Here is a 24,345-nt window from a genome sequence, read left to right as displayed (position 1 = left end):
AGTTAATATAAAAGTGTAAAATACGTTCCCACTCTTTAATGCTACACAGTGATTCAGTACAACCTACCAAGGGCCGCTACGCTCAGAAATGAATTAAGGTCAGATAAGCTTTCAAATCTCTTTTGGGTATGTTTCATGCTGGTGCTTACAGGCTCCCTCACTTTCTGAAATGGGGTCTGAAGGAGCCATCAAAGAGTCCCAAGCCACCTGCTTCCCTTCAGCTCATTTGCCAATGGGGCCTTTATTCTTTAAGACATGCACCTGGTGAGACTGAAGCTCAATCACCTTTCCAAACATCTCTGGATGCATGAAAGGGACAGCCCCCACTCCTCTCACTGTTTGTCCGCCATATGGCATTTCTAAATATAGGGTCCGTACAGATATACCATTTTCTATAAATAGACTGTGAAAATAGAGCATTGAATTAAAAGTGAGGACATCAGTCAGGTTGAACCGGGGCAGCACGGTGAGAGATTTTATTAGCTCTAGAAAGCAGGCTTACAGCCACCTATGGAAACCTCATTTTAAATCTATGACGGCACCGTTTGAGAAGATGAAGAAATACAGGTAGGTGGACGTGATGAACAGCAAAACAAAAATACTAGCAGCGCCGCAGCCTCTGTCTTTGTGGTGAGTGGATCAACACAGCCCTGCCCGCCCGGGTCCGGCCCTGCGCCGGCGCAATGGATGCGCACCGGGCCGGGCGGGGGCGGGGAGCGGCGGGCATGGCGGCACTGCAGAGGAGCGTGGTGTACCCCGCGGGTCGGCACACCGCCTCGCTCATCTTCCTGCACGGCTCAGGTGGCTGTTTAGGGCCGGGGAGCGGGGCGAGGGCTCGCTGCCCGCTGGGTAGGGCTGGGAGAGCCGCCCATCGCAGCGGGGTTCTGCCGGGAGCGCGGCTGGCCGATTTGGGGCAGCCGCCGGGCACGGCGGGACTGAGAGGGAGGAAATCCGGCTTCGGGTTTTAGCTTCAATTTGCAGTCCCTGGAGCCAGCGTGGGGTTGAGCCCGCGTGGGGAGTGGGCTTCGTGTTTGGGCTTTCTAAATTTCCTGTTGTATTTGGGTCGGTTTTGGTGTGTTGTTCTGTCCTGTACCTGCTCAGCTGGCTTTGTTGCTGCGCTTGTTACTCTGTTACACCTGGTTTGCAGCCCTCAGGACAGGATGTGGGCTTGTTGGAGCACGTTCAAAACTTATCCAAGGGGATGGAACACTAACCTGCGAGGGCAGGCTGAGAGCTGGGGCTGTTCAGCCTGGAAATCTCAAGGGTCTGGGTGACCTGAGAGCAGCCTTTTCAGTGTCTAAATGGGAGCTGTAAGAAAGAAGGGGATAGACTCTCAGCAGGGCCTGCTATGAAAGGACAAGGGGAGATGGATTTTGTGAACTAAAAGTGGGGAGATTTAGATTGGATATACGGAGGAAGACCTGATGTAGGGAACCTGCTTTGGCAGGGGGGTTGGACTCGATGATCTCTTGAGGTCCCTTCTAACCCCTATGATTCTATGAAGCTTTTTACAGTCAGGATGGTTAGAGCGTGGGACTGGCTGCCCAGTGAGGAGGTGGATGTCTGGTGCCTGAAGATATCCAAGGTTAGGCTGTGTGGGGCTCTGAGCACCCTGAACAAGCTGGAGGTGTCCCTGTTCATTGCAGGGGGTTGGACTACCTGGCCTTTAAGGGTCCCTTCCAACTCAACTAATTCTATGAGTCTGTTAGAAGCGTGTGTTAATAGACTGTGTAAGGCACCTGCTGGGAAGATTCCAGCCTTCAGCAGACTGTCCAAGGGTAAGAGGGGAGAGTTCATTCTGAAGGTTAGTGTTAAATAACAGCAACAAAGTGACATGTGACTTAAAATAAATAAAATAGTAGGTTTTCTTTAGGTCAAAGCTTTGCAAGCTGTTCTGTTGAGTAATGTGTACACGATAACATGCTTAACTCCTTCAATCTTACAGTAGGCTTTGGGTGTTTTTGTTTGTTTTTTGTTTGGTTGGTTTTTTTCTATGTAATATAGGTGCTTATTATTATTTTTTTTTTTACAGTTTGATTACTTTTTTAAACTTTTGTGATTTTAGAAAACAAAAAAGGAAAGCAAAAGAGAGTTGGTAAGGTGTCCTCAGCCCTCTTGTTAATGCTAATGTTTTAATGCTCAAATAAATAATTTCCTCTCATGTTGGAGGAGGAAGGGAAGATTATGGTTAGAGGTTGGTTCCACATGCGGTCAAAGCACTCTACAATTTTTCATTTTTAATATGATTCCAGTTATAATGTTTGCAAGGGGTAAGTGTGAGGGTGCTTTTATTTGGTTTTGTTTAGCAATTCCACAGGATAGAATTTAAAACAGAAGTAGCCACAGTGCTGTTGCTGTGGGCTGGTGTATAAAACTGAATTGGTACCTTCTATGCGGTGCTTGTGATGGGAAGTGGCAGTTGAATGGCATGAATCCATTTTGTTAATAATGCTTGCTGCAGCCAAAATGTAACAAGTGGAGAATGTAAATATGAAATAGTGTGAGGGGGGGGGAAAAACTAGAAAACTTCTGGTACCATACATTCAACTTTAAATAGTAAGGTGGTAGCTCAGCAAAGAACGCAAATAGTTGTAAATCAAACTTAAGGTGTTTAAGCTTACAATAATTTTAAGTTTACAACTTTACATAACAAATCCTAAAAGAAAATTTGAAAATAGATATTTTAAAGGGAAATAATGTGTTTTACTTCAGGGCAGGGAGAAGGATGGTATTGCTGTCATCCGTTTATTTCAGGTTTGGAAACAGAATTGACTGCCTCTTAGTAATGGTCAGGAGGATAAACAATGCTAGCATCTAAGAACAGCTTCAAAGAGGAACATTTTGGAATGCTGTTGTTTATTTGATGTCACTGTGTTTTCTTTCCTTCTCCTCCATTCTGCTCTTAGAAAACATTTTTTTTTAACCTTTGCATAGAAGTACTTGCAGGTTGCATAGCATTTGGACCATGGGAACTCTTGGTGTACAATAAGCCATTGTCAAATTAATGAGTTCTTTTATTAATTTCTCATTGGCGAACCAGCTTCAAAAACTGTAGATGCTTCTACTGATGTTGCTGAAGACCTTACAACTCATGTAAGCAAGGTGCTGTGGATTATGTTCTGAAGCATCAAGTTGAAGATGTAACTTGGACTTTTAACATTTAAAATAGCACAATAATGTGTTGTGTTGGTTTTGAGGCCCTATTGTTTATGCTCGCACAGGATATTTAGCTCAGAACTTAATGGTTTTGTTATATGCTCAACAGAAGAAAAAAATATGCTGGATTTGGAACCTTCTCGTTTCCTATTAGTTCTAAAGTGTGCTGACTGTAAATTTAGTGAAGTGTCTAAATTTTCTGTGAATGGTAAAGCAAGTGGAAACCTTGTCTATTGGGGTTTTATAATTGGTGTAGTAGTAATAAGTTGGTATATTCCTGCCTCATTTTTCAGAGGAACTCATGAAAGAGTGCAGAACGTGTGGATTAGGAAAACTTGTGGCTCGGTCACTTCATGGAATAGAGTTCTAAGGTCAACCTGATCAATCTGAAATAAAGCAGTAGAGAAGACTCTTAATTAAAATTAGCGGTCTGAGAATATGAAGGAGTCTTTGACTTCAGCCAAGAATGAAATAATATGGCATGAGTGGCAGAAGTGAGATTCCAGTTTGCTGAATCCTGACTGATCTTTTAGATTGGAAATTATTACAAATTGTTACTGCCTGCTGGAAACCATATTCTTTGAACTGGGATACTCAGTCTTTTAACTTACTGGAAACTTCTGTGTGCATGCATTTTTAGGCAGTTGACTGGTTATGTTTGAAGCTACCGGTGAAGGTAGGTCTAGAAAATGTCTGTATTTATATAAAAGGTACACATGCTGCATTTGAATTCACCCTGTGTATCTGTTCATAGCACTTCTATTTGTAGGGATTTTGACTATAAGCTGAGTTTGGATGGTTAATAATAAAGCTTACAGTAGAGCTCAACCAGTCTTCAAACAGACCTGGCTTTGAGGGGCCTGCTGATGTTTGGCTTAAAACTTAAACATGTTCACAAAGAGTTGGGGGTGTTTGATATTTCTGTTAAAGCCTTTGTATGAAGTTAGCATAATAAAATGTGTAGATTCTCTTGCTTGCTTGACTATGTTTTGAAGTGGGTTAGTGTAAAATGCTGTTCCCCTTAAAAGAGAAAATCACATTTTACTACTACTTTCTTTTCTAACTCATTTTTGGATTATCCACTTTTTTGTTGTTGTTGTTGCTATCTGTGAGTAAGGTAATGTTTTGCTATCTATGAGTTAAGAATATCAATGACAACAAAAATCATAAAACCGTAACAGGTATGTTGCAAATAAGATGTAAGGCCCTGTTCTGGATTAGATGGTATTCAGCCTCCAGATGTTGTGAAGTATTTCTTAAACTTATGCTGTGGAGCCCCCTGAGGAATCTGTTTCTAGGAGTATTTGAGGTTATTAAAGGTCATTTTTGTTGGGACTTTGGAGAATTAAATTTATGATTAGATGGTAAACTATGTAGAGTAAATCTTTCTGTACTCTTCTGTGTGTTACAGGTGATACTGGCCAAGGAGCAAGAACATGGATAAAACAAATTTTGAATCAAGACATGGCTTTCCAACATATAAAAGTAATTTATCCAACAGCTCCTGCCAGGTATTGCTTAGTATATTTTAACAGTATGATTAAATTATTCTAATCCACTACTGTAATTTATGCTTGTGAGTATTGGTATGGATTGTTATACTTCTTCCTTATTAATGTTTTGCCTTTTGGCAAAATCTAGCTCAACAGTGCATTGCTACATCGTATCTACAATGCTGAAGAATTAAGACCTTGTGTAGGTCACAATTTCTAAGTCACATTCAAGTACTGTCCTCAAGTCTTTCAACCTCCTTGATGTAAGCAGAAGATACTCTGGTGTGTGCTGTAATTGCCACTTGTGTATTCAGTGGAATGCCACAAGCAGATAAAAATATTTACCCCTCTGACTGTGAGAGTTAAGGAGGTCAAACAAAAAGGTCAGAAATTAGTCATCTATGGCTGTATTTAACTATCTAATGATATAGTCTTATATTTCAAATATGCTTAATTTTTCATAATATCCATTCTTTTTTTTTAATGTCTGTGGCTCTAGGTTAGGAAAATGTTTTCTTTAAAGGTAATGGGGCTTAAAGTTCTTTACAGTTCTGTGCCAGAGTGTGGCTGAATGCTGAAGGAAAGGAAATAGTGATATTCTACATGAACTTTCAAGGTACAGTGTTCTGAAAGTCAGAAGAAGGTTCTTGGAGCATTTTAACAATTATAATAACAGATCTTATCTGGCAATCACTAATATATGAAAAACCTTTCCTTGACTTTGATCCACTTAGGCAGGAAAAGCAATTGAGAGATTGTGGTGTGAATATACTCACTGTTACAGAAAAATCAAGCCCATGGCAAGTCTTTGAAGTGTTGTCTTTTGGGTTTAGTAGGCACTGAATGAGTGCCTGTAGATTGTGATCATTACTTCATTAATGACAGACTGAAGTTATGGGTAGAGTTTTCAGTGTCAAATCAAACATACTGATGGGCTCTATTTCTTCCCTGTCAAGAGCAAGTACTAGAGAAATGCTGAGGCTTTGATACCCTATGAAATGTCAAGTGTTAGGTGTAGCCAGAGCATTTCAGACCATATCTGTGAGGTTGGTACTTCAGTTTTCCATCCCATTGCGCTTCTTTGGTCCGTAGTTCTCATTTATTCTGGGAGCTTTTTGGATAGCTACAGATAGTGGTTATTAATTAATATATATTTTATAAGATCAGAGACAATGGAGTGACATCAGTGTGGATATTAATGGTTTTTATCTTAAGGCTTTGGATTTCTTGTATAAAAAGATTGAGAGAAATACATCGTCATAATTAAAAAATCTGTATAAAAAAAAAAGGTTATGTTTAGTTGATTCTAGAGTAGGTTGAGACCATGCGTGATTCAGTCAAGAAGTGTTTCTTAGCAAAACTGTGAGAAGTTTTGTATTGAAAGAATTAGAAGTACCCATGCTATCTCTGTTCAGCAATATAAATGATGCTTGGGCATATTAATGTAGACCCTTCTGTTGTTGATAAGCACCATTAGCTGACATAATGAAATAAAACAGACATCATTAAGTATGGTAATGTTTGCCACCCTTTACAACAATGAGATGTGAAGTATTACTGCTTGAAACAGAAGTAGCAGAAGTCTTTGCAGACCCTGTCAATGTTATTTTGGAATTAAGTTCAAGCACATTGTGTCTTTAAATATATTTGCAATGATTTTTCTCCTTAGAATAATACAATCGACAGGGTTGTAAAAGACCTCCAAGATCATCCAGTCCAACTGTCCATCTACCACCAATATTTCCCACTAAATCATATCCATTAGTATGCTATCTAAACATTATCCTTCCATCCACAGAAAGTGAAACCAGGTTCTAGAACATCCTAACATAAAAAGCAAATGAAAAATCTTCATTAGGCAGCAGGGAATTTGATGTCCTCAGTAATGGTACCTGCAGGTGAGTGGTTGCATATGTGCAAGTACATATGGTTCTGATCCAGCTTTTGAGATCTGGAAACAGATGCTGATGAAAAGCTGCAGTGATGAGTATCTCTGAAGGAGATAACAGGAGTATCTCTGGATGGCACAATGTTGCCCACTGCACTGTCAGTTTCAGGAGCAGAGCATGAAGCTTTGTCAGCAGGTTTTTACACTACTGATGAAATCAAAGAAAAGCTTCAGGTTAGGCAAGACCATACTAGGATTGCTTGGCTAATCTCTTCTGGGAAGATATTGCTAATGTGAAAGCAGTTCATAATCTATAATAAACTCCTATCTTTGCTAGCATAGCTTACCACATGCACATTGAACAGTGTTAAAGCAGTTATGCCAGTAAAAGCAGATTTCATATAAGCAAAGTGCTAGAGGCTTTCACAGGATAAACTGCATGTTAGAAAATGCTTCTTCAAAATTTTGACTGATAAAATTCTGCTGGTAGGCAAGTCTTTAGATTTGGCTCTTTAGCTCTTAAATAGAGTTCTGAACAGGAGGCTCAAAATTCTCAATAAAACATTAAACCTTATGTTCTTTGCAGAGCTCAGATGGGTTTTATTTTTAAATGTTATTTACAATTTATCCTGAGCACTGATGCACATATGTTTCCTTTATTACTACAGCATCAGACATTTTTGATTCAAGAGTCAGTACACTTGAAAATTATTTTGGAAAACCAGCCCAGCATGCAAGCTAGAAGAATTCTAAAACATGTTTTCTATTTGATTCATTTTGATTTCAGCAAACACTAGGTAGGATTCTTCCTTTATCTGGGTAAAAGCAACGGATCATTTCTGAACTATGTTTTATAAAAATTGTTCTGTACCTCTGAAGGTCTCTGTAAAAGACTTTAGCCTTTTTTAAAGGCTGGCTTTTCTCTGATCATTCACTTTATAAAGTTTGGGGTTGCTCTATAGAATGATCCTACTTACATCCCCCAAACAGACGAAGTGTGGGCATCATTTTTGTACTTTCTCCATTACTTTGGAGTGCTTTGAAGTTTCTCAAGTTTGCCTGTTTCCTAACTAGAAGTAACAGAATGCATTTGGAAGCCATGTAGGTGTTCTAACAGCAAATTGCATTGACAAACAAATCCTACAGTAAAGGGTGTACTTAAATAAAAAATGGAAAAATGCAGGGATTTGAAGTCTCAATGAGATGTAATGAGAATAGTGGCACCTAGAAGTGCATAATGTTTGGAAATTAAATGCCTGAATGTGGTACGTGAAGATTTTTTCAAGCGACTTGCTTTACAAACTTAAATTTCCAGATTTTTCTTAGAGAATTTTTTGCTTTCTGTCACATAGGTAATAGGGTTATAGAAAATCAATAGATGTTTTATTTTAGAAGGTTATTCTATCATCTTTAGCTGTTTTTCAAGACCACTGCTAATGTATATAGATTTAACTTGCTGAAGATAACAACAGAATTGTATTTCTTCTTTGTCATGCTATTGTATGACTTCTAATTAAAACGTGGGATCTCAAACTGTAGCCCTAGTAGCTGATGCAATCCTTTAAGCCACGTCTACAGTAATAGTTTTAAAGGAAAGGGTTTCCTTTTTTTTATTTGGGTCAGGATGACTACAGCTTTAAATACTGTTTCAGCTGCTATGACTGCAACTTAAACATTAGGTTTCTATTGAGTTTCTAAATCAGAACTGAATGCTACCCAGTTTAACCTTTTTTTTTTTATATAATAGAAAACGATAGTTTAAATTGGCATTGCAAGAGCTAACGTGGAGAAGTTAAAATCGTTTAGGCTTCACTTGTTTTAATAAGTATACCTTACCTTCTATAATTCCCTTAAAAAATCTAGGTCAAAGATTCTTTGCATTGTCTAGCATTCCATTCTGACAGTCTTCTTTTGCAAGTCAGAAAAGTAAACTATAAATACTGCTCAGGCTATTTTGTGGATCCTTCTGACATTCACTCAACATACCTTTCTATGGCCAACAATTCTTTGTGGAGTTTGTGTATTTTTTTTTTCAGTGTATTCTAATTTCTGTTGTCGCTAAGACTGTGGCTGCTATGTTATGTATACTGGTCTCCATCCTTTCACCTAGGTTTGCATCTCTGCTCACGGGTTGAAATTAGTTTCATCTCCTCGTAGTCCCCATTTGGCTATATTGCAAAACCACCAGACAGTTTGGCACCGTTCAGCACCATTGGCAGTCTCTGCTAGTGAGAGGCCTAAGACTGGAAAAGCAGCAGGGGTACTGCAGGTCAGACTTGAGATGGATTGGCAGAGCTGTGTAGGGGAGTGTGCATGGTGCCTATCATACTATGCTTGGCTCAAGTGAGTGTTATTAATCCCTCACTTTTGCGGGCCCTAACCTCATTCATAAATTTAACACAAAGTTGTCTTTTATAAGAGGAATTTTAAATGACAAATGGAAGGTTTTGGTTGGTGCCATGAGGTAGTTCTTTTGTCTCCTTCTATTGAGGAATTGATCTTATTGTGCATGATAATGATGAAGCTTATCCCAGTGTACTTTCATGTCTTCCTTTTATTTCTCCCCTTCTGTTAGATGAGGAAAACATGGATATGCATACGTGTAATGCTTCCCCATGGGTGGGAAAGGTCATTTACAGTCTAATCATCCACAGTGTTATTGATGTTTTTCTGATTTTTACAAATTCCCCACAGATGACATCCCCTCCACCCCCAGGAAAAAAAGGTAAAACATTTAAAAAATGAGTAAATAAAAATCTGTCTGATCTGCTGAGCTGAGTTTTATGTCAGCCACGTTTGAAGTTCGATTTGTTTTGAATGGGAAACGGTTGTCACAAGTAACAAAAATCAAAGGATTGTTTCTTCAGGTAACTGTTATGTATTTGCTCAATTGTTACAATCGAAGGCAGCAGCTCTTCAGAACAACTGTTTTAAAAGCATTTGCACTTACACTGATGTGGTTGAGTGAAGAGGCACAGGATGTTCTGTTGAACAGATGGAATTACTCCTTGTGGAGATTACTCTTTTTTTTGTGTGTGTACTTGTTGAAGCTGTTTGAATTTCTGGCACATTTTATGCAGTTACCATACTGTAAAGCCTCATTGTTAAGCTGTGTTGAACCTCAGATTTAGCATAAGATATAACTTGGACTGAATCTCTGAATAATGCTTCTGATTTGAATATGTTGATTCTCTGCCCTCTACCTCCTGTCTTTTTTTTTCTTTGTTAACAAATTCTCTTTCAGCTTCAAGTTGACAGTGAGATTCAAAAGCGAACTCTGCTTTTGAATCTCACTACTGACTTGCAGGAGGTAGAGAACCAGGTATTTTGTTACGGTGTATTAGTATCAGCAGTGAGATTACACTAACAGAATTCGGGGCTAGGGAGTAAGATTGAATGGCTTTTATTTTTTTTTCCCAAATGAAAGCAGCTTTAGCAGAGTCAAGACTTGCTTCTACATCTTGAATAATCTGACACTGGTCTCTGTAGACTTTTCTTGAAGGGATGTGTAGGCTTCCAAAAGACAACATTACAATGTCTTATGTGACTCTGTGCCTCCTAACTGAAAGATGAATTTGGGAAGGAAGCAAAAATAAGGATTTCAAAACTTTTGGAGCATCTTTCTTTGAACCTTGAAGCCTAACTTCACTATAGATTCTCAGTTCTGTCTCACACATCCAGAAGTTCTTTCTGGAACTTCAAAAGAAAGCCTTGATACGTCCCCAGTGGTCTGTATTTCATGTGACTATTAGAAAGGTGACCTGAGTATTGGTTGTAAAGACAGTGATCGAACTGCATCAAGAGGAGGAGTTGGTGAAATATCTGTTGTTTATCAATGTGCTTGTCTGCTACTCAGCACTTCTTGTTGAAAGTAGCTAGCAGTCTTGTCTTATGCTTTTGTATCTTGTAACTTAATGTTTGACAAGGACTGCAATTTACAGGTTAACAAACAAAACACCTGTTCCTTTATTTGTGGACTGGTCTGTGTATTTGTGTTCAGAATCGCCAAAGCATGTGTTTCAGGGTGTGGAATTATTTTTACTACCATTCAGCAAGTGTAAGAAAATTAAGGTACAAAAAAAAAATGGGAATAATGTTAGAAAGTTTTGTTTGTATTTAGGATAGCAGAGAATCCAAACTTTAGTGATCATTTGATTTGACGCTGTCCTTAGTTGACCACGTACTTAGCTTAATAGATGAAGGTTTCACTCCAGTCTATTTCTTTGCTTTTGTGTATTTTGGTCCAATCTCTTGTGTCCGTTTAACATAGGATTTTTTCTTTTGTGATTTAATTGTATGAAAAAATGTTATGCTGTATTCTTGGAGCTGTACAGATGGTTCCATGCCAAGCATATTTGTTTACCGTGGTAATGTCTGAGTTTTAGTGTGCCAGCTAATAAAGAGATTTATATAAAGAACAAGGTGAATGACTAAAACAGATGTGCCAGTTGGGTGAACCAATAAAAAAAATCTTACATCCCAACTTTATGTAAAAGTTATTCTCAATGTATTTCTGAGAAGTCAAGAGTGGTTGCATGGATGTTTTTGAACAGCTGAAAGAATCTCCTCTGTTTGCTTGGGGGTCTCTTACTCTGGGATTAGGGCACATTAGTTTTTCATCTGTTTCACTGAATAACTTGCAAAAACAGCAGGTAGAAGTCGTAAGTTTTAACTTCTGATCAGGCACTATAATGTCATCATGGGTTTAGTACTGGCTCTAAATGGTCTTTCATTCAAGGGGAAATATGTTTTAATTTTTTTGTAATATGTATTTTCCATGAAATAAAACATCTTCATTACATGGAAGTCCTTGGTCAACCTCCTGTCATAATACTATAACCGTACACATCTAACACGTGTATGTGTTACTCTGATTTTACAAGTGAATAAAGCATTCTAGCTCTGACTGCTAAGCATTTTTACCAGGACAGCAGTAAAAGTGAGAAACTAAAGCCTATAATTAAATTGTTTAAGTGCTTAGTCTGTACAGCACTTTGCCCAAGAGACTTCCAGAGAATCCATTGATTTCACTGTTGTTGGTGTTTCTGACTAGAGTGGGTACTCTTAGAAACTGGTAAGCAAATTAGAAATTTTATAACCTTGTTTTTTGGTGTTGATGGATTCATTTGGGAACAGTCCTGGATACAGCCTTAATGCTAGGGAATTAAAAGAACATTTTTTTCATTCATGTTCAGCTTATTGGGTATATGAATTATTTTCACTGTATTTCCTTAAATTTAGTAGCTATGCATTTTTAAAGGACAAGTAAGGACTGATTTAAATATGTATGTTAGTTCTGGTGGTGAAGTACATAGTTAGTTTTGAATGAAGCAAACGAGGTATGGCCTAAGTTACACATTCAACTGAAGTTGACCATCCTGAGTATCAGTGGATTGTTCGGATTTTTACAGGCTGTGCTCCAGTAGTTGAAACAGTGCATTCTGTGTACCTGCCTGCTCTTTGCTGCCTTTCTTTATACTTGGCTTAACAGCTTTTTAGGCATGGATCTTATGTATGTCATATTCACAGCACCTGGTAGGACACAATCTGTTCTCTCATTATTTGCTTGTATGACTGAGTAGCGCAAACAGTATTCAGTTTTTTTGCATACTTCAGCTAGTGGCAGTATTTGTGGTTTAGAAGTAGGCATTGACATATGAAATGTATGAAATCTATAGTATTAATAAAGGCAGAATTCATTATCTCATTAAGAGTAATTGAAATAGTGCTTTTCTCATTTTAGGCTAGTTGTGTTTTTGTTCAATCCTAGTACTGAAAAAATCAAGAACGCAGAAGTCAGCATTAGCTTTTCAGTGGGTTCTCATCCAGACAGATTTATCAAAAGCTGACTGTAGGCAGTGATTGTAATCTGATCTGAGCTCACCTAAACTTAAGTAAATATGAAGTATGTACCCCTGATTAGATATCGCAATTAAAGGTTTTAGGGGGCTTGGTTTTAAGCTGAAGTATTGATCTCAAAGCAAGATCTTTGGTATTAAACTGTGAAACCACTGCAGGGTAGTTGGATCACTTTTCTTGGGCTTTCAGAACTCTATCTTCTTTATTTAAAAATAAACAAAAAGGCTGCTTTCAATTGGAGCTTTCATTATTGTTAGTTTTAGGTAGTACTTAATATTGTGTTGTCAGATTAATGTTTTTATGGAGATGAAAAAAAGATTGTTGTGCCTTTAATTTATCTGTCCACCAACCAGTAAGGGCATGGCATTTCTTTCAGTTACTTCTGAGAAACCTACCTTATTAAGGTGAAGATGACTGTGTTTATTTGAGAAGAAAAATGAACAGAAAAAATGTCTTAAAAGTACTTGAAGGCTCATAATGTGCATCTACTGTTAATTTCAAGAATCACATAGCAATAGTTCTTTCAAAATTGCCTTGTACAGCAGCTACTTAAGTTTGTCCTATTCCCTGGGGGATTTCAATCCCAGCTTTGGAGTTAAGAACCTCTTGACAGAGTTAGGATTAATAATGTTTAACTGAACCGATCAACCTTGACGCTGAAAGTTTCAGTCAGTTCATTTTATACAGCTGCCAAATGCCTTCTTCACTCTTGAAGAGCAGTCTTTTGAATGCAGAGAAATGAAAAGTGATTGGGGATGAAATGAATTATTGCTGAAAGACATTCCTTCTTTCCTTTGCTGGACAATAGCAAATTACTTTTATTCACCAGTTAAGTTGACAGCTTTTCATCTTATGCTTTATTAATCATTTGTTTCCTTTCCTTTCACTGCTCTAGGCCTTATACACCTATGAAGGGAGCCTCTTCCACTGTGTGGTTTGACAGATATAAAATATCTAATGACTGTCCAGAACACATTGAAAGTATTGACTCTATGTGCCAAGGACTTACAGATTTGATCAATTATGAGATGAAAAATGGCATCAGAAAGGACAGGATACTAATAGGTAAGACTTCATATTTAATGTACTTGTTTTAATGCTTCTAATTGTTCATCTACTTTGAAATTATTTAATTCTAAAAGCCCATGAGACTGTCTTGTTGTTGCTAAATAACTTCTATGTGAATTTGAGATGATCGTTTGTAATCGTAATTTAAAACATAGTGAGCAGCACTATACTGGAAGCAAAGGAAAACACATGCCTTTTGCTTCTAGCCATTTTAATGGGTGGTAAGGTGTACTTTTTGGCATGCTTTGCTGAAGAGGCTTGTATTTTGGAGAGTACAGAGGTAGCATATTAACTATCAAGGTTTACACTTGACAACAAATGATGCGCTAGTTGACCTATTTCATTTGTCTCTCTTAATATTCACAGTGGCTTTCACAGCAGTTCTGTGAAATAGGTAGCGGGATATCGAGGCACAGAAGTTGAGGCCAAAGGAGTAGCCTGCATGAGAGAGTGAGTGAGAATTCAGGAGTCCTTGGCTCCTTGTCCTATCCCTAGACCACAAACTATTTCAGGTTGGGGAAAAAACTCCTAATGTGGGAACTTTAAAATTTATGGCCAAGTGAGTCATGCCATCAAGCTCCCGCATGGTGAAGCCACTACCCTTCAGCCTACATGTTTTCTTGGTCCAGCCCAGTGTTTCTCTTTGAAGGCCTGTTTACTTTCCCTTTCTGGCTTATTGCCTTGGCTGTGGAATGCATTGTTTTGGATGGTTTTCAGCTCAGTCTTTGATCTCTCTTTCCTGTGTTATACCTGCTGGTTTGGAAACAGCTGAAGAAGTGCAGGTGCTTTTTCATAGGATGAGCTGAGAGATGTCCTGTTTACAGATCCAGTTTGCTGTTAGGGTTTTCCTTCTTACTCTGTAGCCCTCAGAATCAGTAATAGACTGCAGTGTAAAGTGTTTGAAACTTGTGGAAAGAAAAAAAAAAAGAGTAAGGTTGACGTGCACCAATTGCTTCAGCATGTATTTGGAAGTCTGTCTCTGTGCTTGCACTCCTCATCTGTAAAATAAAGGCACACATTTTCCTCGCTCTGAAGAACATTGGTGTCAGGCTTCTAAAGTAAGGTGTTGTTCCTGTGTAACAGATGCTTCATCCTAGTGAATCTAGTTTTCATGCAACAAACAAAATAAGGCAGCCCTGAACCAGTTCCAACCAGAGTATAGAGGTGAGGAGCCTGCAGAGATATATATTAAAAAAAAATAACTAGTGGAAAGTTGTCACTTGTGGCTATGCAAGTCTTAGTGTACTGCCATAAGAACTTTGTGCCTTCTGGTTTTAATGGATAACTAGCATGGTATGCAATGGAGAATGAAGCTTAAGAGACCCTGTGAGGGTTCTATGAGTTAAGGTTGATTTTAATGTCAGTGAGAGTCAGCGTAATGAAATTGGTAGTTTTAGATAGGCCTTTGTTAAATAGTTCAATGTGTTCTGGCATTGCTTATTAAAGCACTAGATAGCTTTATAACATTTTTCATCAAAAGAATGTGACGCTACTGGTTAATTATGAATATGTACTCAATCCATTTGCACTTGTCTATAAAACCTGTAATGGGAATATCTTAAATATACAAGAAGGGGACTGGAGGCTTGAAAACAGTCTGAAGAGAAGCAGAGGTCCTTTTCAGGTACATCACAGAAGCTAAGAGCAGTTACATGAGCAGGGAGGAGAGTTACAGGGGATGAGATAGTTATTAAAGGGTTATAGAGAGCTGGGTTGTGGGAGTTTCTATTTTGCAGTAAGTGGGTGTTTTAATGAGTGGAAAGAAAACAAAATAAGTATGAGGAGACTAACAAGATTGAAGGTTATAGTTTTATATAGAATAGTGGACTAGAAATTACAGGCTGAGGATGAGTGTCAGGTGTTGTTAGATGATGGCAAGCTAGGTGTTAAGAAAGCAGGAAGGGGGAAGCAAGGTAGGCACAATGGAAGTGAGCAACCTGTCATCTGGTGTTCTAGGGGATGATTATCCTTTTGGAGCAATCAAACTTTCCACCAGGCTGAAGACTGTGGGCACAGTAAGATCATGTATCCTGAGGGAAACTAGTCTCTGTTATTACTTTGGGTAGCACAGTTAGCTCTAAAATCCAAAGGCAGCTGCCTGTAGAGACGAACCCTAAAACTAAGGTTGAAGTCAAATTATGCTGTGCCTCTCATTTTCTACTTCAATAAAAACATTGCAGTAACTTAGTTTTTAAAAGCTGCACTTGTACCAATTCTACTTCTAAAGAAAAGATCTAAATTGTTTAATTCACTGGAAGTGGATAAATTGTTCTTAAAATCAACCGGTGTGCAGTGGTACACAGCTCATCTGCCTGTTCTTTTCCTGGTAGTTTGCATTGCTTTTGTGCCAATGCAGAAGTCTTCTGAAGAAATAAATCTCTTATTCATTAAGGGTTTTATTCCTCTGACTTTGTAAGGAGAAAGGCTCTGATTGTAATATTATTCAAAATAATCATATCATGCTTTGAATTTGGTAATGGAAATCAATTTCTAGCTAAACAATCCCTTTGAGTTACTTTTCTGGTTTTCCTGGCTGAAACTTCTTGTAAATAGCCTTGTAAGTTACTTGTTTTTGAAGATAAGAGTGTGATAAAAATGAGTCAGGCTCTGACTCTTAGAGCTTTGATAGTACCCCTTCTAAAAAGTTGGTTGTGATTCTTCTGTATATATCTCTGAATTCATTGTTAAATTAGTTGAGCAAATAGCATTTTAAAATGTGAGACAGTATTTCATTTTCTACTTAAAACTGAGTTAGTTTTCAGGTGGTGATGGGTCTTTTTTTTGTTTTGTGTTTAACTACTTCCAGAGTGATGGTGTACTATAAAATGACATTTTGTAGAAAATGCCAAATATTTAAACTGTCCTACTCATGAATATGCTGATGCTTGATAGAAATAGACGCTTTCCATTTGGAGCATAACTGTAGAGGGTTTGCTTTTGTCAACTATGTTTCAGTGAAAGTCCATCTTTTTGTTCTCTTCACTGTTCTTGATTTAGCACTTCCCTACTTTACAGGTCACTTTTTGTGTAGCACAGAATTGCTGATCCAAGCACATCAGGCTCTGCCACCTGTAGTCACTTGTGTAAGCAGCCAGTGAAAATAAACCTTCAGTAACAGCCCTGTAGATTTGACTGGGTGCCAAAAGACACACACACAAGTTTCTGACCCCTTGTACTGTAACAATAACAAGACACACAACCACTGTTGTTTATTGCTAGACTTCTTACACAGCTACTGAACCATGGTGGAAGTAACATGAAAGTCCTGTGCCTCTTGCAAATATTAACATTTCCGTCTTTGTGTGTGAAAATAGGTTAGGGAGGAAAAAACTTTGCTTTGACTTCACAGAGAGAAGATTCTGTAAATATGAGAAGATGAAAATCAACAATAATTCATTAGAGTGCAAACTACTTCAAGACATGCTGGAGTGCACGTTGACATGCACTTACTTCACAACTGTGCCTATGAGGTCACAGAAGGGAGAGGTTTAACAATGTCAAGTTCTCTAATCCTTCTTCATATGTCAGTGCAGATTCAGTGCTACTTAAGCAAATCCTTACCATTGCTTTTCTGTCTGTTTTTCTAAAAGATCTCAAGTTACAACTTTCCTACAACAACCTAGAATCATTCTCCTGTTTTTTCTATTTTAAACCTTTCCCAGTAGACTGTGTTAATGCTGTCTCGTTTATAATTCTTCTTAAGGTCCTCTGTTTTACAGAAGATAACTACTACTACTGCGAGCAGCACAGCACATATTTGCTGGAGGTTTGGTGTTTGAGTCACAGATAGTACTGCAGAGACTCTGATAGTTTCTGCAGAGAAACAAAATAATGCTTCCTTTTTTAAAAAGGAAAATTGAAAGGCGAGAAGGCTTATCATTCCAGATGAGTTCACAAGTTTACCAGGTTGCATGGAATAAGCAAAGGTATTAGGTAATAAAAATGTATAGATGGGAGTAGCAGGCAAAGCTGAGAGATAAATGACAGGAGTTGGAGAGCAAGTTTTCTAAATTCATTTTTCTTAATGCAGTTTTCTTAATGCAAGTTTAATGATGGGTGAATATCTTTTTTCTGTAGTGCTCTTCCATTTAATTTTCTTCCCTTCTTTCATTCTCAGCCTCAGAGGTACTCCTCTTCTGCACCTCATGTAAAGTAAATTAAAGCTTCTCTTGGTCAGAGCAGTGTTGGTATTAAACTATTTTCTGTCATCATGCCTCTTTCCCCTTTCTGCTGGTTATAGCCAGGTGGAGGGAGAAGAGGTGCATGTGTCTAAGCTGAGTGCCATAAATGCATACATGGGCTATGTGGTCTGCAGATATAGGTGTTTCAGAAATCAACCTCAATATTACAAAACTGAGCTGACTGCAAAAGCTACAGCCAAGTGTAGCAGGAGGGCTATGTTGTCATCCTTAGAAACAACCATGAACACATTTGAGGTATGGCTAGATCCTCAGCTTTTGTAGAGTAGCATCTGAATGAAAACTCATTTGAAACTGAATGGCTTTTGCTTTCCTTCTTATTCTGAATGTTGACTGCTTATGTTCTCTTCTACCACCTACTTCAGTTGAACAATGGTAACTAGATTATTGTTTAACTGAGGTGATGATTCAGAAACACTATATACTTTTTACAAGAAAGTAGTAACACTCTTGTCACTTAAATATGCATTCAGACATGCTGGGTTTTGTTTTTTATAATGAGAAAGTTGAATAGCAAACTTATTCCGGAGAAGAGGGAGTGGCTGAGCCAGTCAAGGGAATTTGTCTTTGTTCTTGTAAAGGCAGTGAGTAACAAACAGAATAAAAATGTTGTTGGGGTTAAAGCATTCCCTTCTAAAGCATTCACTTCAGCTCTGTTAGTTTGTGAGTTTAACATTTAGTGAAGTTCCAAAAATAAAAGGAGAAAACGGCTGATATGAGGAAATTCACTTGAGACAAAGTACATGTTGAAGCACTTACATAGGAGCAGTGTTCTGGGACTTTTAAAGAGAAGGGAATGTGCTGTTTCACTGGCATATTTCTACTCTTCTCTGATATTCATATATGAGCACTGTTAAATGTATATAATACTTCCATTCATGTATGGAAAAAGGAAGGTCAGAACAGAAAGTCAGCTTCTTTGCAGTTGATGTGTAGAACAAGGATTTGCTTTTACCCTTAATAGAAGGTAAATCACTGAAAGTCTTTAGGGAGAGTAGAAAGTAAGCTGAAATGTAGCTTTAGGGAAAAATCATGATAATAAACTGATTAAAACAACTGTAAGTTGAAATTTCAAAAAGGAGAAATGGAGAATGAAAAATGCTATGAAAACAAAAAGAAAACTAGGCAAGAGCTTGTAATATGTTGTGATGATAACAGAATGGGCAAAGGCAATTACTGCTGCTGTTGTACCCTGGTAGAACAGAAGGGTAATTGTCTCTGATTGCACAGCGCTGGTGCAGAGGCTGTGACATTCATCTCTTGCCACTTTGTTACCGGAGCTGTACTGACAAATTTGAAGAAATGCAGAGAAGGTGAAAAATCTCTATTAGAGAAACAAAAGAAATAATGCCTTTTAAAATAAGCACTTCAAAACCTACTCCTACCTCCAAATCTGTGTCCTTATCATAAAAGTCTGGTCTTAGCCAGTTTTCCTTTTGCTGCTGTGCTCTAATGAACTAGTTTCTAATTCTACAACAGTAATTCATGCAAGAGGAGCTCATGCCTTCTCTCTGCAAATAGCAGATCTGTACTTTCTGCAGATGTCAGAATTAATGTAATTAATTGGATGTGATCAGAATTGAGTGTGATTAATGATTAAGATCGTTTCCTGCCACTGTGATTTTTACAGCTTTAATCGCTTTTTTAAAAATCATACTGGAAGCACCTGAAAATGAGCTGGTTCACTGTTTTGTAAATCCCTATGATCATTATGTTTAACGAAATGATTAAGGCATTCTGGAATGTGTTGATGATAGCTTCCTTCTCCAAGTGATAGAGGAACCAATGAGGAAAGGTGCTGTGCTGGGCCTTAGTCTCACTGAAGTGTGACTTGTGGGGAATGTGAAGCTCAAGGGAAGCTTCTGTGGCCATGAAATAGTTCAAGATTCTTTGGTCAATGAGAAGGGCTTATAACAAGCTTGCAATCCTGGAATTTTGAGCATAATTTGGCTTCATCAGATACGTTTGGTCAAATCCTGTGTGACAAAGCTCTGGAGGGAAGAGTAGTGCAAGAAAGCTGGTTACTGTTCAAGGATCACCTCCTCCAAACTCAGGAGTGTTGAGTCCTAACAAAGCGGAAGTTGGAAAGTCCAGGAAGCCTGTATGGTTAAACAAGGAGCTCTTGGACTATCACAAACTTGGGAGGTTGGAACCACAAGCTAGTCTGTTATTTCATATGATTCTAAGGGTTTACGAGGAAGATGGGGGGGAATTTTATCAGAGTCTAGTGAGAAATACAAGTAATGGCTTTAAACTAAAGTAGATTTAGCTTAGTTGTTAGTAAAATAGTTGCCTAGAGAAGTTGTAGATGTCCAATCCCTGGAAGTGTTCAAGGCCAGGTTGGATGGGGCTATGTGGAATTTGATGTTGTGAGCAGGAAGTTGGAACTGGATGATAAAAGTCCCTTTCAATTCAAAACATTTTTATGGCTTTACAGTCAGATTTATAAATCAAGAAACAATCAGCAATATTGTAACTGTTTAAGTTTTCCTTCCCACAGGAAAACCTAAAGAGCTTTCTGAACCTGGGAATTGAGTCATTGCAGGTACTAAATGCAGTGCAGGGGAGAAGGCAGTTAACATTCTCTCCTGTGTGCAGGATGCTTGACAGGCGGGGGAAAAGTAAACTTTTGCACTAGATAATGTTTTTTCATTTTCTTGTATACAAGCACAAATGTTGTTTTACCAAATATAAATGACTAGAACTGAAGTGTGATAGTAGATAAATGTTTGGTTTCCTGAACGTAATATTGAAGTGCCATCACAAATCACATTATCATTTCAAACTGGTAGAAATAATGAGAAAACTAATAGAAATCAACTTTCGTAGTGCAAGCGAGTTCAAGGCTTTATGCAACAAATATCTTTACATTTCAGAAGTTCTTAAGGTTATGTATAAGCTCTAAAATGATTTTATCACTGGAAAGTGGAAGTGACAATGGAAGTTTGTTTTATTTTTTCCAAGCATGAATAAATCTCATACTAGCAATTCATTTTCTCTTCTCTGTTATGTCACCATATGGTCGGGGTTGACTTGCTATTGTTACACATGCCATTCCAGACAAGAATGTTTTGTTATTAATAAAGTACATCTTGGGAGTTTCCTTCTGATTCACATTCTTTAATTTGGAAGTGTGAAGACACTTTGACTTCAACAAATCTTTTGGAATTAGCAAGAAATCTTTCTTAATTAGCAAAGCAAATGAGGGAGCTTTATTCATGGAAGCAGATTTGAGGTCATAAATGCATGCTTGAGTGAAGTTTCTTTGCTGGAAAAATGTGCTCTACTGAACTGAGTCTGTTTTGTATGTGCTGATGCTTAGCCCGTGCCTAAACCTCTTTTGTAAGGCAGGCATGGTGATTAGAAGCTTAATGCAAATGGTTTAATGCTTTCCCAAAATGACATCCAGAAGGAGAAATGCTATTTTTTATAATTATGTTTTTTAATCATTGATCACACATCTTTAAAAATAGCTATGGGGTGAAAAAGGTAGAAATTGAGTGCGGGTTTTCTGTAAAAACCTGCAAGTAAATTCTGAACTTTGTGCAGCCTATTTACTGACACATACAGTTGTCTCTAGAAGGTCTTGCCTAGCTAAAGTCAAAATGCTGTCTTGTCATTTTTGATCCTGATTAATTCACAATGATCTTCTTAACAATGCTGTAAGATCTATGTATTAGTTATATTATATGAGAGATCATAAGTGCACGTGAGCATCTTGTACTTCTCTGCTATGCTTATGTTCTAAAACTTCATGTATTATATCTTATAATATTTGTATAATGCCTCTTCAGTTTCCTTAATCTGAAAACTGAATTCCTATAGAAGTATGTGCAGTCAGTAACTTTTTTTAGTGTTAAGTCAAACTTAGATTTGTAGTGTCTTACTACTTGTAGCTGAGATTTGCCTCCAGCTCCAAATGTTTGTTCAAATTGTTTCGAAGTATTTACTGTATGGTTTGATCAGTGACTATTGTGGTGTTAAGTGATAAAATTCAGGTTTTCTCCTGAAAGACCAATTTCAAAGAGCTAGTTGTCCTTTGCATTACATTTTTCTTTTAGTAGTATGAGCCACAAGAAAGAACCATTACCTAATATTCTTCTAAACAGAAGGTGACTGCATTGTCAAAGACTGCTGGTGAGTAATTGCAGATAGAGTTGCCAGACTGTGACTAACTCAGTACAAAATTTAAGATTAAATCATTTACAAACTAGTAATGAGTTTTCAATGCAAACTTTTTTGTATTCAAAAACATTTATAACAGGCTTCATTTTCTGTGTGGACAAAGCAAATCTGCATTTATTTGTAAATGATTCCAATGTAAGTGCTTCTTGCAGAGGATTGACATAATAGTGTCATTCAGAATGATCAGAAGAGGGAGGTTTCACAGAAGAGAATACAGAAATACTCAGCTCCATACATAGTGTTGCTTATGTGATAGCTGTGTAACTTGCTGTGTTTGTAGATACTTCCACAGGCTTTATTTTTCTCTCCATGAATGTGAGGCCAGTGGTGTTAAAATTTTGGGTATTACTCTGAGTCTTTTGCAACATGGTTTTTTCATTGTTGAATCCTGATAGGAATGAAAGAACATGTCTGTTGGGAAGTGATGATGCAGGTGGAAGGCTTGCAGTGATGTTTTCAGTATTTTTGTGAAGATGAGTTTCTTCAAAATTTCAGGTGGTGTGACCTTTTGTGAAGTTTCTGAAGTGTTTTGGATTTACTTACTCACGCGTTCTTCAGCTTACCTGTATTTCTGAACTGTTACTGAGGACTTAGGCATATTAGTTTTAACTTTGCCCTTGAAATCAAACTTCAGTTTAAACAGCAGATCCTGCCTTTATTTACCAGAGATAAGTATCAGGGTTTTATTAGCTCCCCAGTGCATAGCTATGGGATTCCAGGTATATCTCCTAGCTTGAAGATACAACTCTAGTGATTCAGTTGAGGGACATGTTTACAAAGGAATGCCAGACTCTAGTCATCTTCCAGACTGTGTGTTCTTCTTTTTCCCTGATATTATGTTGAGATACTTCAGTTACAGTTTTGGCCATATTCACCTCAAGACTAGAAGATGACAGTAACTAGAAAGAAGAAACAAGAATTCAGTAGTAATTCTGATCACAAATGGATTAGAAATTAAAAATACTGTTGTGTGACAGAAGTTTATTGCTTTGTTTGGATTAGTCTAGTGTTTGTAGGAAAGTTTCTATGCATGTCAAGCCAAATCTTCCAGTTACAATACAAGATGTTCTGTGAGCTAGCTTACAAATGTATTGTAAAATCCTATATTTGTTTCTCTTGTTGCATCGTAGGAGGCTTTTCAATGGGAGGTGGAATGGCAATGCATTTAGCATATAGATTTCATCAAGATCTGGCAGGAGTCTTCGCACTCTCTAGTTTTCTCAATAAAGATTCTGCTGTTTATGAGGTGAGTGTGTGAATTTTTTTTTATGGTGACATTGCTTTGCTTAAGGAATTCATGGCAATTAAAATCAAGTATAGTGTGTTTCTTCATCTGAGGTATTAGATTAATATTCTCAAATTTTCTAAAAATAGGTAAGCAGAATATTAGAGAAATAAGGCTTTAAAATGATGCTTTGTTGCTTTTTGAACAGACAGTACAGGGTAAAGTAAGTCAATGTAGAAGGTGAACTAACCCATGAAATCCTTTATAAGTTCTCAATAGTTTTAGGAGTCCTCATAAATTTTCGAAGAAAGTTACATCTATAGTGAATTGCAATACTCATTGGCTCCATCTGCTGCCACGAATTTCTTTTGTTTCTCTTATTTGGAGAGGAACTCAAATTACAGCCTCATCATTAGTCAAGACTTACCACTGGAACTTGAAGTGCAGGTTTTTTCTGGCTGTATTTTCTTTGCTTTTATGGAGACAGTACAATATCTGCATGAATAGGCAGATTAGTAAATTGGACTATTATGTTAATTCAGTATGTAATTGTAGGTATTGTTTGAAAATTTATGGTTTCACAGTGTTTCTTCTCCTTCTAGGCTTTGAAAAGTAATGAAAGTGTTCTTCCAGAATTATTTCAATGTCATGGAACTGCTGATCAACTAGTTCTGTATTCTTGGGGTGAAGAAACTAACAAGATGTTGAAGTCACTGGGAGTATCAACATCTCTTCGTACTTTTCCAAACCTCAATCATGAGTTAAACAGAACTGAAATAGAAGAACTGAAAACCTGGATTCTAAAGAAGTTGCCTATTGAAGCAGGAAAGTCAAATGAATAAAATATGTAGTTTTCATTTGCTTTCTGTTGTTTGTGGGTTTAAGATTGTACGGTTTATATAAGCACTCTTTCAGGAAGATACTGTTCTATTCTATAGAGTACAGTTAAGTAGTGACATGATGGTGCTGGCTACTAACAGCCACGTTATCATATGGATTTTTTGTTTTCTTGTACAGTTTTTTATATATGCTTCCTTTTCAGTCTATGGAATGTAATGACTGATAGTATCTAAAACTTCCTTAAATTATAAAAAAAAATATTAAGAAAGCTAAGTTGCCTATTTGAGATATGTATTTCTTCTTTCTGTTCTGAGGTAGGAAAGTGTACAATGGTATGGTAGCATGCACTGGCATAGAAGTAGACCAGAGAGCAGTTGTTAGATAATGGACCTAAACCTTCCCATGCACAATTTGACCTAGGGGACGGTGTTG

General features: G+C 37.6%; 1 protein-coding gene across 1 annotated transcript; it reads left to right on the top strand.

Moving 5' to 3' along the window:
- The first annotated feature begins 683 nt into the window (after positions 1-683).
- On the top strand, positions 684-24,327 carry LYPLAL1 (lysophospholipase like 1). The gene is made up of 5 exons (XM_065743294.1): positions 684-801; positions 4,568-4,667; positions 13,292-13,461; positions 22,979-23,094; positions 23,676-24,327. Exons 1-5 carry the CDS (start codon positions 684-686, stop codon positions 23,913-23,915), a joined length of 744 nt encoding a protein of 247 aa, XP_065599366.1. The 3' UTR covers positions 23,916-24,327.
- The last annotated feature ends 18 nt before the right edge of the window (positions 24,328-24,345 follow it).

Source organism: Cyrtonyx montezumae, unplaced genomic scaffold, assembly GCF_038088225.1.
Source record: "Cyrtonyx montezumae isolate F1298 unplaced genomic scaffold, pur_monq_1.0 scaffold_0, whole genome shotgun sequence".
Taxonomy (NCBI): Eukaryota; Metazoa; Chordata; class Aves; order Galliformes; family Odontophoridae; genus Cyrtonyx; species Cyrtonyx montezumae.
The sequence above is the reverse complement of the archived record's forward strand: the minus strand, read 5'-3'. Positions and strand labels throughout refer to the sequence as shown.

Coding starts and splice junctions, on each gene's coding strand:
- LYPLAL1 (XM_065743294.1), top strand. CDS start 684: ATGGATGCGCACCGGGCCGGGCGGGGGCGGGGAGCGGCGGGCATGGCG. Junction 13,462..22,978: donor AAAGGACAGGATACTAATAG/GTAAGACTTCAT, acceptor GTTGCATCGTAG/GAGGCTTTTCAATGGGAGGT. Junction 23,095..23,675: donor AAGATTCTGCTGTTTATGAG/GTGAGTGTGTGA, acceptor TTCTCCTTCTAG/GCTTTGAAAAGTAATGAAAG.